General features: G+C 36.0%; 1 protein-coding gene across 3 annotated transcripts in view; it reads left to right on the forward strand.

The window, feature by feature from the left end:
• Window positions 1–16,586, forward strand: part of CNTNAP4 (contactin associated protein family member 4) — a 292,651-nt gene that overhangs the window by 270,526 nt on the left and 5,539 nt on the right. For all 3 annotated transcript variants that reach the window (XM_054454620.2, XM_054454621.2, XM_063654023.1), the window contains 4 exons: window positions 1,054–1,187; window positions 2,039–2,126; window positions 14,580–14,798; window positions 15,133–15,204. In XM_054454620.2, coding sequence (XP_054310595.1) covers window positions 1,054–1,187; window positions 2,039–2,126; window positions 14,580–14,798; window positions 15,133–15,204 — 513 coding nt within the window. The remainder of the gene's footprint in view (window positions 1–1,053; window positions 1,188–2,038; window positions 2,127–14,579; window positions 14,799–15,132; window positions 15,205–16,586) is intronic.

Raw genomic sequence — 16,586 nt, forward strand, 5'->3', positions numbered from 1 at the left:
TCGTTCATTTTGAAATAAGGTGTCTTGTTGTACATAAGTATTTCCTGCAAATCAAAGAAACATTAAGGGAGTGTTAATAAACCAGAATTTTGAACAAGAATATGTCCACAAGATGACCTTTTAGTTGTACTTTTAGTTAAAAAAAATCATCATGGGAAAAAATGGTATATCCATGCAGTGTTAAGGGCATGTAGATTGGGAAATGTGTTTCCTACAGAAAACCATTTACTGCTGTTTTTCTCTTTCCCATATCTGGATTAAAGGTAAAAATTTTGGAGATAACTTCTCTGGATAAGAAAAGGAAACATACAAACATGTGACTATATCATTTCAACTAATTCAGATATATCCCAAGAGTACTGTACTGAACACCAAAATAAAAATAAGATTGTTCGATAAGTGTATTTATTCTTACTGTGCATTTTGAGCTTGAAGCTTATTTATGTATTAGGGCATTTTCTTTGTCGAATTGAAAGATATCCTGTGAAATAAATTAATTGACATCTCTGCAGGCAATTAAATGAGTAGTACTAATTCTGATGGTAAATTTGGCTTAAAATCATTCATCTTACCAGTATTTCATTTCAAAGTCTATGACTGTGACCACTTGGACGTATTTCTTATCTTTAGTAAAACTACATTTGCCTTTAATAATTTCATTAATTGTTGTATTTCCACAGTGTGAAATATTTTTTAAATATTATAGGAACAGAATATTATTGCAATATTAAGCAATAGGTTTGCATTTCAGAAATACTTAATATTATTTTTTAAGGAGAAGCAAGTGCAGAGATTTGCATATGCTTAATCTGAGTTGATGTTATTAAAGATTTGCAGGAAAGAGAGTGCTTATGTGCAACGTACTTGGTCATGATTTTGAAAATACAGTATTGCAATTTCACTTGGAAACTGACTCTTGGGGATTATAAAAAGGTATCTTTCAATTTTTCCCTTGAAATGAATAAATAGCACAAAAAATGACTCTGATTTTTAAGTAAGCCTTTCTAAAAGTACGATTTTTACTAAAAGAATCACAATTTTTCCCTACTCTAGGAAGTTTGCAGATCAGGTACAAGTTAAATAAATATCAAGAGCCTGATGTTGTTAACTTTGATTTTAAAAACATAGCTGATGGACAACTTCACCACATAATGATTAACAGAGAAGAAGGAGTGGTCTTTATAGAGGTAATGTAGTAAATTCAGCAGAAGCAATGATTTTAATGACTCTCCAGCATGAAGGATCTCAAGCAGAAATTTGATAATGAACACAATAAGCAGAGACACTTTCAGTGGTCTTCTTCTGTAGATAATAGACCTCAAATGTAGTCAGTATTCTTTTAAGCAATAGGATTTTGTTCATTATATTATCAACATCAGATACTTTAAATGCCAATCTTTTCTAAATTGTTTCTGCTCGGAAGGAAAATGATGTCATAGTGTGCTACTGGTAGGACCATTACTACGCTAATGAAACCGGTTTACTTTAGATAAATGCAGTAATAAATCTATCAGAAAATAATGATTGTAATATCAGAATTTTTGTTAATGATATGAGTCACAGCAAAGAAAGTGGAATTATTCATGGAGCCAGTTTTTGAAGAAAAGCACTAATAATTTTTTGTACCCTGCCTAGAAGAAAATTTCTCAGCTGCCTACCTCAAATAAAAATACCAAGTAAAAGTGTTAGGTGAAAAAAAACCTTTTGTATCTTTTTGTTGGCTTCATCAATTGGATTCCTTATCCAGTGGAGAAAAATAAAATGATACAAGGTGATAGAAGGTAGAGTGCACTGGCATCTGAGGGTAGTATAGAAATAATACTATTATTATATTATATATTAATAATTATATTATATAATAACACTTAGAAAAAACTTTCTAAGTGGCTAAGCTTTTAAATTTTGTTTTTTTCTAAATGTTTGGGGCCATGCTAACAACTGCTTAATGTATCTTTTTCTCTTGTCCTCCTTTGCTTCCTGTCTTCTCAACAAAACGTTATCCATTTGGATGTTTTTATCTCATGTAATAATTTTGTAGATTGACGATAATACAAAGAGACAAATTCATCTATCATCAGGCACAGAATTCAGTGCAGTGAAATCTCTGGTATTGGGCAGGATTTTAGGTAAGTGAAAGAAACAGCCTTTCCCCTAACCATGCTAACCATGATACATAAACGTGGATCAGAAAAGTCATATTACACACACACACTTCATCATGGCAAAGGAAATCCCGCCTATTTTGATTATGAAGTGAGTGATAATCAAGATAGAGGCATATTCAGGCATGAGTAGCGGCATCCTGTGTGATGAGCAAGCATCTTCCTTTGATGGTAAGGTCACTCTGGTCTCTAATGAAATATGGCATTATTCTCACATTTCAAAAATATTAAATAATTGAAAATAAAAAATAGCAAAGTATGTATTAATTAGGTGCCAAATATACAAACTTTCCTCTAATGATAAAACTAAGATTAGATTTAAAAAATGGAAGAAGAATACAATTACTTTTTCTTCTAGTTAGTTAATATGCTTCAGATTATGACTTGGATTCTATTTGCCTTGTTGCAATGTTGCCCTTGGCAGCCACGCTTGCTCAGATGCAATCTAAATGCCTTATAATTCTTATTTGTTTCCATCAATTACCTTTAATTACAGCACTGGAGTAGAAATGCACTGTTGCCATTTTAACATCAGAATATGTTTGCGTTTTTTTACACTTGCCAACCAGGATTAAATTGAAAAGTAAATTTTAATAGCTATTTTATTTTTAATTATACATTAATCATTAAGAGTATTGGAATTTCACCTTATTTGAGGAGAGGGGGGTTCTTGTAGCCTAATTTTTATTCCTACTCTGGTATTTGACACTAATCTGAAATATTTTGTCCAAGATAGTAAATGGAATTTTATTTTTTGACCTTTGCAGTTATTTGTACCTCAATTAATCATTCCTTATGTTGCCTGTACCTAATCTCAGAATCTTGAGAATGTTTGATTAAACCCATAGGTGAATGATCAAAATATTGGCTCCTGAGAAGGTTAATAGTTCAGCAAATAAATATTTATAGGCTTTCAAGTACTATAATGAGCACCAAGATTATGTGTTCTTATTCTCCAAACAAACAGGGAAAATACCATGAATTGCAACGTTCTTCCATTATCTATAGTGGACACAAAAAATATGTGCAAAGTACTTCTTAGATGTTTGGAAGCTTAACTGAAAAATTCCAAGGGAGTCTCACAGTGTTGTTATATAAATCCAGCTATTTAAGACTGACATGTGTATCATTTGCTCTAAGAATATGTATATAGCCAATAACATATTTAGCATGAAATGACGATTCCACTTTATTCTGTAGCTTTAAAGTTGATTCAAATCTTGTCCCCTGATGTATAATTAACAGATAAGACAGTGTGCACTCTTAAGTCTGTGCACATGAGTATTAGCTTTAGACGAAACTTCAGATGCATAGAAAAACATGGCTGGGCTCTCCCTTTGTTAAAAACAAAAGAGAATATATTTAGTTATTTCATATTTAGTACTGGGAAATATTTATAGCTATTTCAGGCCACTGTGGAGGTAAGAACTGTAGTGTCTAGGAGACTATTCAGCTCTGGGTGTGTAACTATCTAGCTCTGCCTATTTAGCTTTGGATATGTGACTAAGGTATTTCTGAACATTATTTTTTAACAACATTAGAGGGTCTTATTCCATGTATAGCTATGGCATAGCATAGGAAGCCAAAGAGAATTGTAAAAGTCTAAACAAACAAGCAGCAACAAAAACAAAACCTCAACTGTTTTAAGTGTGGGACCCATCTACTTCCCTACAGATGGCTCTCAGCTTTGGGGGAGGTAAGCGTGCAGGTGGCTGGGAAAGGGATGAGAGCCCCAGAGAGACCCAGGATGAGGCAAAGATGTAGGGATCATAGGGTGGAGCCCCAACTTCTGCAATGAGGCAATCTGTCTAAAAACCTCTTTGCTGAACATCAGGCTCACAGAAGACTCAGCTCCTTATTCTGTCCTCACTTAAGCCGACCTTTGCACATAACTATTGTTATTTACAGAATTAAAAATATATGCAACTGTGATTTGGAAGAGTCCTTGTCCCCCAAACTCTACATTAGTACAGTAGATGCCATCAATGAGTGGAATCATAAGCTGATACTACATTCACAGATGTCAAGAAGAAATATTGAGTAGGTTTTCTGTGCAAGATATTATACCACTGTGAGTAGAAATATATTCAATATATTATAAAACAATTGGGAAGCTGATTTTCATCCTATAAGGAGGATTGTATTAACCAAACAGTAGAATAACGTTCACTATATAAATACTCATTTCCCTTTTTGTAAATGAATAAGGGAGATTCCTATAGAATTAAAGATGTTAAGGTTTTTACTCAAGAGTTGCATATTATCCAAATATGCATATCATATATGCTGAAAAGTAAAAGTCCAAACTGAGCAATGAACTTTATGGTCTCAGTCAACTCACTTTCCTGAAAGTATTAGTGGTAATTTATTTGGCATATGACTGAGGTATGGATCTTGATTAGGGACTAATCATTTGTAATTCAAAGGAAACTGATAACTTATGGTCAAATTTTGTGTGGTATGTGAATTTACAGCAAAATGTTACATAGTATATCCTTATATTTTAATGCGGTATATTTATAGTGAAATAGATCAACAAGAATTATTAATATTTCAAAGAGAATTGTTCTGTCTTGAAGTCACTTATTGTGTTAGTCCAGGTCCTCCAAACAACAGCTGTGAAGACAGGATTAAGCATGTGAGGATTTTATTAAGGGAACAATCATGTAAGAGAAAATGGGAAGGAGCTGGCTAAGGCAGACAGGACCGTTAGATGTCCATGACACTGTCTACAGGGATGGAGAGAGAGAGGGAAAATTAGACAGAAGCACAGAAGTATCTCAGACCAATGTGCAGTCTAAGAAAGATTTAGCAAAATGTTCAGGGAGCCATTGAGTTAAAGTCAGCCTCCAGAGGAGTCCCTTGTTTGCCAGGGATGAGCCTGCCTTGGAATGCTTGCTGTGACCTGCCATTGGCTGGGGGCAGTCCTTGGGAATCATGGCTTTGGTACAAGCATGAGGATGGATTTCAGAGCCCAGTAGTGGGGACCCTTGGTCAATTAATCTCCCTGTAGTTGGTGGTCTTTGAGGCACATTCTCACGTTTCCGCACTTATCAAATGTGTTTTGCATTTTTGTAAGCCCAGATGACTCCTTGATTCACATATTAAATACATACCTTGTGATCACCTACCATGTAAACGGAGAATGCCACTCAACAAGGTAGACGTTACATCTGCCTTTCAGAGCTTATGGCAGTGGGGATTTCGATAATCATGATAACAAAATGTGCCTTTATATCGACATGAGTATAATGTGCCCCAATATTGCTTTAGATAAAGTAGTCCCAAATTACCCTCCAAATTAAAATATATTAAAATTCTTCTGTTTTTATAATTTCTGCATATTTCTTCCAAGGGAGTAGCATATAAACATCACCATTTTTTTTGGAGTTGTAATTTGTCTACAATTACAACAAAAGACTTAAGTATATAACTATCCCATGGTTTTTCAGGTGGAAAAAGAGATATAAAGGAAATATTTTCCCTCTCTTGACTTTTTCCAGTACTCATTTCTTAAATGTAGAAGGGATTCTAGGGGTAATTTTGAATAGCTGACCTTGTTAAAAAACATTACTAGAAGATATTGAGAAAGGTGGGTGAATTTTAAGAAACAATATCAAACTGTACTATGATGACATGGTAACCATTTCTAACTACCTGTTACAATTAAAATATAGAAGTACTTAATAACTTTGGCAGTAATAATATATTGATAGTTTAGAGCTATAGTGGGAAGATCAAGGTTTTAGTTAAACAGCTGAGTTCAGATCCTCCCATAATCAACAGACTACATTGCATTTGTTTTTTATATTAAATTTTACTATAAAATTAAGCTCTTGAGTTCTATTCCTGGACACTTTCATATGTTAGATTAGTTTTATGATTTATTTATGTAAAAACTGAGAGATTGTTTTCACTCTTTCTCAGCATATAGCTTTTCTATATTAGATATGGTGGTCCATAATAATCATTTCTCTTTTTTGGGGCTGCAGAGCCAAGATGTACTCTCAAATTACTGCAGTGGAGATTTAGGCCAGATGTAAATGAAGTGTGTAGGCAGCAAGGAAAAGGAAGTCTACTCGATCTCCTCTGAAGAGCTTTAAGAGAAATCTCCAATGTGTCAGGAATTCTTTATGTAAAACTTGCTTCAATGCTCAGAGGTGAGGCAAAAGGTGACCTAGGTAAATTAAGGGAACTGTGATTTTATAAATATATCATGAAATAACTTTCAAAACAATGGATTGGTTATTTTAAAAGCATGTTTTAAAAGGAAAGTGCAAGTTAGAGCAAGAAAAGTAAAAACAAAATCTATCTTACAATCTTTTAAAAAATGTATCAGCTCCATTGATTTTTAATTTTTTTAATAATTAAAATGTCATAGACTGTCTTCAGTGCGTAGCATGACTTTCTTCTTGTGAAGGCTTTAGTTGATTCCAGAGGGTTAGCCATATTGTATTGAGCTGGCCATACCTAGAAGCTTATTCTCGTAATCATAATACATGAAAATAGATCAGAGGTGTCATGTTCCAAATCCAAAAAGTATTCATGACAGTGAAAGAAACACATCACCTGATTTTAATAGTAGAACAAATGATAACTTGGAAGTTGAGATTTTGTCAGAAGCACATATAGTCACAAGCAGATGGTCCCTGTGGGGTGGGCAAGTGTATTCCTCTGACAATGATGTCACCTGCAAAGCTTTTTATTTGGCAGCCAAGCATAATAACACATAGAGCTCTACTTACACTTAAAAAAATACCAAATGATAAAAGCAAGAGTCACCAATCCAAAATTATATATTTTCAGGTGCCTCAAATCTAGAAACCTTCATACAATGATAAAACAAGAATTTCAAAAATAAAAAGGAGAAAGGGATTGTTTATTTCTTTAATTACTAACATGCCTTAAAAGGTACCCACACCAGCCAGGAACGGCGGCTCACGCCTGTCATCCTAGCACTTTGGGAGGCCGAGGCAGGTGGATCACGACATCAGGAGATTGAGATCATCCTGGCTAACATGGTGAAATCCCATCTCTACTAAAATACAAAAATTAGCTGGGCGTGGTAGCATGCACCCGTAGTCTCAGCTACTCAGGAGGCTGAGGCAGGGGAGTCGTTTGAACCCGGGAGGCGGAGGTTGCAGTGAGCTGAGATCATGCCATTGCACTCCAGCCTGGTGACACAGCAAGACTCCATTTCAAAAAAAAAAAAGAAAACAAAAGTGCCTACATCAGGAATAAGTAAAAATAAAGCCCCGATTAGGCACTGATGCTAATATGTGAGTGAGTTTATTAAAGAATAGTCATCCATGTAAGGAAGAGAAAGGAAGGGATTGGCTGGGGTGTGAATATGGAAACCTGTGAAGCAGAGAGAGGGTACTATGCAGCCACAACAAGGAGACACTGCAAGATCAGTATGATCAGGGGTTCCTAAACCACGGGCCAAGGACCAGTACTGCTCTGCACAGCAGTAGGTGAGTGGCAGGCAGGCAAGCAAGTGAAGCTTCATCTGTATTTACAGCCACTCCCCATTGCTTGCATTACCACCTGAGCTCTGCCTCCTGTCAGATCAGCCACAGCATTAGATTCTCATAGGAGCGAGAACCCTACTGTGAACTGCACATGTGAGGGATCTGGATTGTGTGCTCATTATGAGAATCTAATGCCTGATGACCTGTCACCAACTCCCATCACCCCCAGATGGAACCGTCTAGTTGCAGGAAGAGAAGCTTAGGGCTCCCACTGATTCTACATTATGGCCAATCGTATAATTATTTCATTATATATTACAATGCGTAATAGACAGAAAGTACGCAATAAATGTAATGCACTTGAATCATCCCAAAACCATCCCCCCACTCCCATCTGCGGAAAAACTGTCTTCCTTGAAACTGGTCCCTGGTGCCAAAAAGATTGGGGAACACTGAGGCTGATGATATTCCAAAGGACTAATCAGAATCAGAGCAGAGAAATTTGAATTCTACCAGCATTGTCTATTAAATGTAAGGGGGTGTTAGAGATGATTCTCATGCCATCATAGTACAATTTAATATTATTACATAAAAATTATCCCCCTTGCTTGATATCTGCTTGTAATGCTTGCTAATGGTGATTGGAGTGAAAAATTGTCACTATAGTTCATCCTCATTTGTAGAAATGAGTACTAGAGGATGGGGAAAAAAGCATTTCCTTTCTTTCTGGTCTTCCCTGTGAAAAGGCAGATAGTCTGATGTCATGTCTTTAAGTACCTTGTTCACAATGTACATAAGTTCCAATGCCAAAGTGAGTGACTTGTCAATCAGCTTCCTTAAGATAAATATTTACTAGAAAATTATAGAAAAAGAAATCTCTCTAGGATGTAATTAATTAAAGGAAATATACAGATATAAAGTTGTTTTGCCAATTCATTAAGCTATTACTGGATCACAATTCCACCACATGGGGAAAAAGAAAGATCTCAATTAAGATATTTACATAATCTTATTAAAGTTGTATAAAACCTCTCATGGGAAAATATGCTCACATTTTGAATAATGATGTAATTTAACGCACAGTAAAAATGACTGAAAAAATCACTACTCAAAAGTTGAATGAAATTTATAATTACAATTTGTTATTTTTTTGTGTCAAATGCATAATGGCACAAGAACACTACAATAATGTGTTGATAATTCACGATGGTAGCAGTAAAAACCAGATTGCATCAAATTAACTTGGTTGACATTCATCCATCATTAATAGGGTGTGCTACATTTGCTTTTTATCTCCAAAACTCATTGTAAAATTAAGTTCTGAGTTCTGTTCATTTATATGTTATAGGAGTTTTCTATAAGCCCGGAGATTATTTTCACTCGTTCCGAGTAGTAGCTTTGGTATATTTAGAGGCAATGACCCATAGGGATCATTTATGTCTTTGGAGTCCGCAGAGCTCAGGAAGCACACTCAGGTTTCTGCAGTGGCAATTTAGGCCAGATGTAAATAAAATGTGTGGTCTGAGAGAAGAGGATGTCTACTCAATCTCCCCAGAAGAGCTTTAGAGACAATCTTCCATCTCAAGGATATTTTAAGTAAAACCAGCTTTAAAGCCAAAGGGGTACAAAAGAAAGTTTAATTAGCTTACCTAAGTACACTGTGATTTTTGCAAACATCTTGTAAAATGACGCTCAAAATGGGACAGGTTATGCTGAAAGCAAAAGGGAAATACCTGCCACTGTAAGATAGCTGCCTGTACATAACTTGTGCATTAATCAGGCTTTCAAGTTTATAACTCAGTACAGTAGGTTTGGTTGGCAAACAAATACCTTTTATGATAAACTGCCTCTTTATCCACATAGTATTTTTTGTCTGCTTTGCCATTTTACTTTCCCACTAACTCTTTTTGTGTTGAGTCCCCGGTGGAATTGCATAAAATAGTAAAAGTGTGCCATTCAGTTCTAGCCCTGGCTCTTTTGATTCACTGCACCATTTTTTTTTTTTTTTTTTTTTTTGGCAAGCCTTCTTAATGGATTCCAGACATTGAGATCTTTCTTTTTAAATGACTCCTTCTCATAGGTAGGACATATAAAGTACTTCGTTTTCTGAGTTTTTATTTTTTTGCTTACGCCACAGGAAATTTCATAAAGCACTCCTTGTAATTGTTCTTACATGTATTGTCATATCTTTCAAAAAAACAGTCGTTTCTCTGTAATAGAAGGGCACTTCACCAAATTCTAATTTCTCAGTACTCCATTTTTCTTGTAGGCCTTTTGTTAAAAGGTTTCTTCTTTAGACAAGCAGAAGTCACTCCTTTTGTTGGAAAATGCACTTGAGGGTTACTTTTTAACAGGCACAAACACCCAGAAATCCGAGTCAGTTAAGGATTACTATGACAAGAAACACCTAAAACATGATTGTTTTATCCAGATTTCTGTGAAGCAGGAGACATTTGTTATCAGTCTCTCCCTCCACGTACCCTGTTCTAACTCATTACACTGTGTTATTGGCTTTTTGGGAGTCAGATAACAAGAAAAACTTATATTTTTGCCCATTGGCTTATTAGCACAATTGTCAAAGCAGATATCTGATGCTATGTATTTCTAAGGCCAGCTTTGTTTATGAGCAACTTAATATAGCTGCTAATTTTGTTTGGACTCAATTCTGGGAGGATGGCTGCTGAGTTGCTTTTTGTTTCCCTCCACTTCCGATTTGAATTCTACCCCATTGACGCTTCTGAAATGAGTTGTTGGTCCAGGCGGACAGGCAGGGGGATCCTGGAGGGAACCAGTGAGGAGGCTCTTGTGGGGCTTCCTACCTTCTGGGTTGGAAGGAAGTCTGGGGGCCAGCCTAGAAGAATCTCAGGGGGGGATTTGAATTGTTTGGATCTTGGGGATGGCTTGCCTTACAGAGGTCCCTGGGCCCCATGGGGAAAGATAAGCATTAGAAAATATTAATGTGCCCATTTTCTCTGCTTCTCAAGATGCTGAGATGACCTGAAATTTGGGCCATGTCCTCTCTCTCCCAAGGTTGGGTGAGGAGAGGTTTCCTCTTAGGGCTGTGGCCTGCAGCTCTGTTCCTGGTCCACCCAGACCACCACACTGTCTATGTGCCCTGGGCGTGAGCCACCTAAGCTGATCAGTGGCTGGGCACCAGCAAGCACATTAAAAAGTAAACTAACAAACCAACTCCAGACTTAAAACCATTCAACATCAATAAAAGGAGAAAAAAACTAAACCAAAATGATTTTCTATTAAAATAAAGCTATTCAAGGAGACAGACAACAACATGAATGAGGCTTAGTAAGAGTACTTTAAGGAGATTCTCATAAAACAAGAAAAAGACCTTGAGGATCTAAACAATATGATTTTTTTCCCCAAACAAAAAATATAAAAGGAAAGAATGATCTTTTTTGCTACTTGAATTTGCATCTGGAAGATCAAGTGAATGAAGTGTATGACCCACAGAGATATAAGTCCTAAATAATAGAAATCAGGATGGAAATAAAATGAATTTAGAGAATATATAGAGGAGACCTAATGTGAAAAATTGGCATTCTAAGAGAATAAAAAGGATGGAGGTGAAACAGTAGTAGTGTGCAGAATATATGAAAAATTCCAAGGTAAATAAAAACTTTGTGTCTGCAGATTGAAAGGGCTTATCATGTTCTATGCAGAATACCGAGATAAGATACACACTTAGGGACAATCTGATGAAAATTAAAAAATCACAGGGTATCTTACAAATTTTGAAAAAGAAGTAATACAGCCAGAAGATGCTGGAATAATATCCATAGTGTACTAAGGGTATAGGGCTGCAAAAAATGTCACCCTTAAAATAAACACATAAATATAACCTAATCCATCAGGGTAATTTTCTGTTCCAGTTACAACCATCACATTATCTAATTTGTTTTCTTCATAGCATTATCAGTCTTTAGAATTCTCATTTAGTTTTTGTTTCTATGTTTATTGTCTCTCTCCCTTCCCCCGCTAACATGTAAAATACTCAAACATCAGGGCATTTGTTTTCTGTTTCTTTAGCTCGTAAAAGGATAAATATTAACTGACCATGTGTCCATTTTGAGTTTTAGGGGTTAATGGTTTTTGTACAATAATTTTGAAATAGGTAAAATATTTTCAATTTGTAAGTGTGAGGCTTTAAAGATATATCTCATATCAGATTATTACCAGAGAAGTAAATCTTGTCTGGCGGGGTGGGGCTGAAAAGGGAAGATTTTTTAAAGGCCTATGGAAATTTTATTCAACATTTTAACCTTGTAGGAGAAATGTGAAAAGCACTCTCTCAATTATGCTCCTATGAGAGTTTTTCTTCTTAATTTTCATTTTCTTTTTAATTTCTCATTAAAGTAAAAAGAAAAAAAACACTCCAAATCAAGAATGCGATCTTTTTCATATGTATATGTTTAAATCTACATATATTCAAATGAATGATTGCTAAGGTGGACTAAATGATTTCTTTGGTTTCATACACATTGTTGAACTGCCTCCTACGTAATGACATTATGCTTGATGTTGGCAGTCATCTTTATGTTTGAGGAGCTCACAGTATCGTATGTAAGCAGCAGAGTGATGCTCCCTCAGTGCTATCTTTGGGCAATGAAGAAGAGCAAGGTGGGTCAGAACATGGCTCAATACCAGATCCCTCACAACAGGAAAGTGATATGATCTCTCTAATTTTCCATTTTCTTTTTATAGAGGATGATATTCAAAATACTAAACATTGAATCAGGACTTTTATTATTATGTAAAACATGAATGAAAATGGAGCCCCTCAAAATTCTTTAAAAACTTAGATATAACTGGCCAGGTGTGGTGGTTCATGCCTATAATCTCAACAACTTTGGGAGGCCGAAGTGGGTGGATCACTTGAGGCCAGGAGTTTGAGACCAGCCTGGCCAACATGGCAAAACTCCATCTCTACTAAAAATACAAAAAATTTAGCCAGGCATCAATCCCAGCTACTTGGGAAGCTGAGGCAGGAGAATCACTTGAACCTGAGAGGCGAAAGCTGCAGGGAGCTGAGATCATGCCACAGCTCTCCAGCCTGGGTGACAGAGCGAGATTCTGTTAAAAAAAAAAAAAATTAGAGCTCAGATGCCCAGGGTTAAAGTCTAGCTCTCAAGCAAAGACGATTAAAAAAATAAATAAATAAAAGCCACTACAGAGGCTGAAAGCAGACTAAAGGAAAGAGTATCTCAACCAGAGGATGGTTTATAAACAAAAGAAGCTCATAATTTGGAATACAGTAGGCCAGAGGTCCAGTAATGCCAACAACTGTGTAACCTCAGGTGAATAGTTGAAATTCTGAACTTAACTGTTCCATTTGTGTGACTTGGATAATATACTCCAGTGTCTACTGTAAAGTTTTATCATTAGCATGCAAATCTTTTAGAACACTGACTAGCACATAATATACACTCATATATACTTAGTATCCCTTGCATTGTTTTTACTTTTAATTTAACTTAACTTCCTGGGAACATAGATTCAAGTTGCCCTGAATATACACTCCCATATTATTATATTTTCAAAAGAAAGACTAAAGTGCACATTTCATCTTTCCCTACCTATATACAGTGCAGGGGAGAATAGTTGTGTTAGTCCCTTCTCACAGTGCTATAAAGAGCTTCCTGAGACTGGGTAATTTATAAAGGAAAGAGGTTTAATCAACACAGTTCCGCATGGCTGGGAGGCCTCAGGAAACTTATAATCATGGCAGAAAACAAAGGGGAAGGGGAAGCAAAAACCTTCTTCACGTGGCAGCAGGAGAGAGAAGAACGAAGGATGAACTTCCAAACACTTACAAAACTATCAGATCTCATGAGAACTCACTCTCTATCACAATAACAGCATGGGGGAAACTGCCCCCACGATCCAATCACCTCCCACAGGGTCCCTCCCTTGACACGTGGGGATTATGGGGATTACAATTCAAGATGAGATTTGGGTGGGGACACAGAGCCAAACCATATCAATAGTTGTGCTATTTTTTTTTTTTTATCACACCGGGTGGATGGATGCATTGTATTTTGATGACACTTGAGCCTTCAAAGCCTATGATAAATTTCCCTTGTTTAGATTTCATGCTTGCTAAGCAAGGAGTATGTATAATATATTCCTAAAGTAAAATTATAATTAATATCCCAGCATTAAAACCAGTCTCTGTTCCACAAGAGTCTCATACTAACTAAATTCTTATTAATAGGAGGAAGAGATTATCTGTCTTTAGAGGGCACAGATATTTCTGTCCCAGTGACAGGTTGTCATTGAAACAGGAAGAAAAGACATAGGGGTATAAAGGGTCTTATTGCTGTACATGAGTAATTAGGGGGAGACCCTAATAACTTCGAGGTATGGCCTCCACTGCATGATAGTATCATCCTCCTGGTATGTTTGGGTGGGGCCATAAAGTATCAGAAAGCTTTCAGCCAGAACAAATTGTCGGGTTGGCCATCTGATAACAGAAGTCCAGAGGCTCAATTTTCTCTCTAGTTTCTGTTACTTTCATGGCATAAGTCTTGAAACCTGTACTGAACTTGTTTTCAAATCCAGGATATACCTCTTGATATTGACTACAAGCCCTATTGTAAATACATTGCAATAATCTATACTTAAATTAAAAATATCATGACACCCTCATCACTTCTTAACCTGACCCATTCTTATGCTTTGTTTCCAGAGAGCTTACCATTTCATTTTTAATAATCCATGCTTAAAAACTTGACTTCATTAACATTGGAATCTTACCAATAGTAGTGGAAAGAATAATGGATTTTTATCTTTTTAGTAAAGATAAAATTAAAAAGGAATTTAGTAACTTTATATTTATTGCTATTGCATTAACTCAGAATCCTCAATTTCTGCATCATTGCCTATTTTCACTTTTCACTGCTAATATTTCGGTGTTTCTTTGAATTTCTAGAACACAGTGATGTGGACCAGGAGACCGCACTGGCAGGTGCACAGGGCTTCACAGGCTGCCTCTCTGCAGTGCAGCTCAGCCATGTGGCCCCTCTGAAGGCAGCTCTGCACCCCAGCCACCCAGACCCTGTCACGGTTACAGGACATGTGACTGAGTCCAGCTGTATGGCCCAGCCTGGCACTGATGCCACGTCAAGGGAAAGGACACACTCGTTTGCAGGTGACTTAGAGTTCTTCCTCTGCTCAGTCACAGACGCAGCTTGTCCATGGAATTTAGAAAACTTCTCATGTGACTTTCAGGCTACCTTCTCAAGATGGCTTCTTAAAGTTGGTTTTGTTTGTTTAGCTTTTAGTACTCCTTCCCATTTCTTTTCTAGGCGCTCAACTTCTTATTTATGCGGGTCAGTGCCATTGACATTGCTTAAATTGAAAATAACAGAGATCCCACATTCGCCTCCATAATTCTCTCTGGTTTAAAACATTTATGATGTTTTCAAAATTTCTTCTTTTGCTTGCCTATATCACCTTCCCCTTTTGTTGTGCTTTAACTGCAGATCATTCTGGAACAATAGATGACAGAGAGCCCCTTGCTAATGCAATCAAAAGTGACTCTGCAGTAATTGGAGGTAATAAGAAGCATGAATGAGCTCTTCTTTGGTTGTTCTTATTAATAATGATGATGAATATTTAGCATTGTAGAAACTGTGAAGAATCTGCACATACTCCAAGTGCCAGGCACTGAATCCTGAGGTCATTGGGGTGATTTACTATTTGTACTGGATTGTCTTTAGAATCTTTCTGAATTCTCTGCTTCCTTGGAGATTTTCAGTATAAATAATTGACAATTTCACTGAAGCATGGCACTTAAAGATTAATTGCTAACATGCGTAACAATGAATATTATCAAGCTTGAACATAGCCGCATGTAATCACTAGAGAATTGTGAATATATTTGAGTAAATTTCATTTTTCTTCACTCCTTGGACATATCACTGCTTCTGGAAAGGTTCATGCAAAAAGTAGAAAAAACCTGAGATTAACACTAGAAGCATATATTTTGTATTGCCTCAAGGCTTAATAAAGCTGGGTATTTGCATAGTAAACTATTTAAAGATGCTCCTATCAACTAAATATTACACTTTCAGTTGTATTTTTATCAACTATTAGATTAATGAACTAAAAGTGATTAGTAGTAACTTTAAGTTGCAGAATTAACACAAAAACTTTTAAAGTATATCTCCCTGGAAATGTGACAGCATATTCTCTGATTTTTTTTTCAAAAGCAGCTCAAAAAACAAGCTTTTTTTCTTCTTGATTAATGCTCTTAAGAATGTTATTAATCAGATTATTGAAATGTTAACTGGTTCACCTTTCTTTACACTCTGAATATGACATGGATATAGAAAGTAAACAATTATTCTGTTGCGTTGCTAGGGAGATACAATTTTAAAGTTTTTGTGCCAATAATATGATTATTCATATATGAAATATGAATATTTCGTTTGCAGGTGACTTAGAGTTCTTCCTCTATTCAGTCACAAACCCAGTTTGTCCATGGAATTTAGAAAACTTCTCATGTGGCTTTCAGGCTACCTTCTCAAGATGGCTTCTTAAAGTTGGTTTTGTTTGTTTCGCTTTTAGTTCTCTTTCCCATTTCTCTTCTAGGTGCTCAACTTCTTATTTATTCATATCATATATGAATAATCGTATTACTGGCACAAAAACTTTAAAATTGTATCTCCCTGGCAATGCAACAGGATAATTGTTTACTTTCTATATCCGTATCATATTCAGAGTGTAAAGAAAGGTGAACCACTTAACATTTCAGTTTAGGCAATTTATGTGGCTTTATACCTGATTCATTTGGATGTATTTTTTATATTCATCTAGACATATATTGCTTTCAAGTAGTTAGGATTTTATTTGGACAGCAAATAATACCAGTCAAATATTTGTGTGGATATTAACTCCCCCATGCTCTTTCAGTTGCTTTTCTGTTTCTCAAATT

The sequence above is a fragment of the Pongo pygmaeus genome, chromosome 18 (genome assembly GCF_028885625.2).
Source record: "Pongo pygmaeus isolate AG05252 chromosome 18, NHGRI_mPonPyg2-v2.0_pri, whole genome shotgun sequence".
In the NCBI taxonomy this organism is placed as follows: Eukaryota; Metazoa; Chordata; class Mammalia; order Primates; family Hominidae; genus Pongo; species Pongo pygmaeus.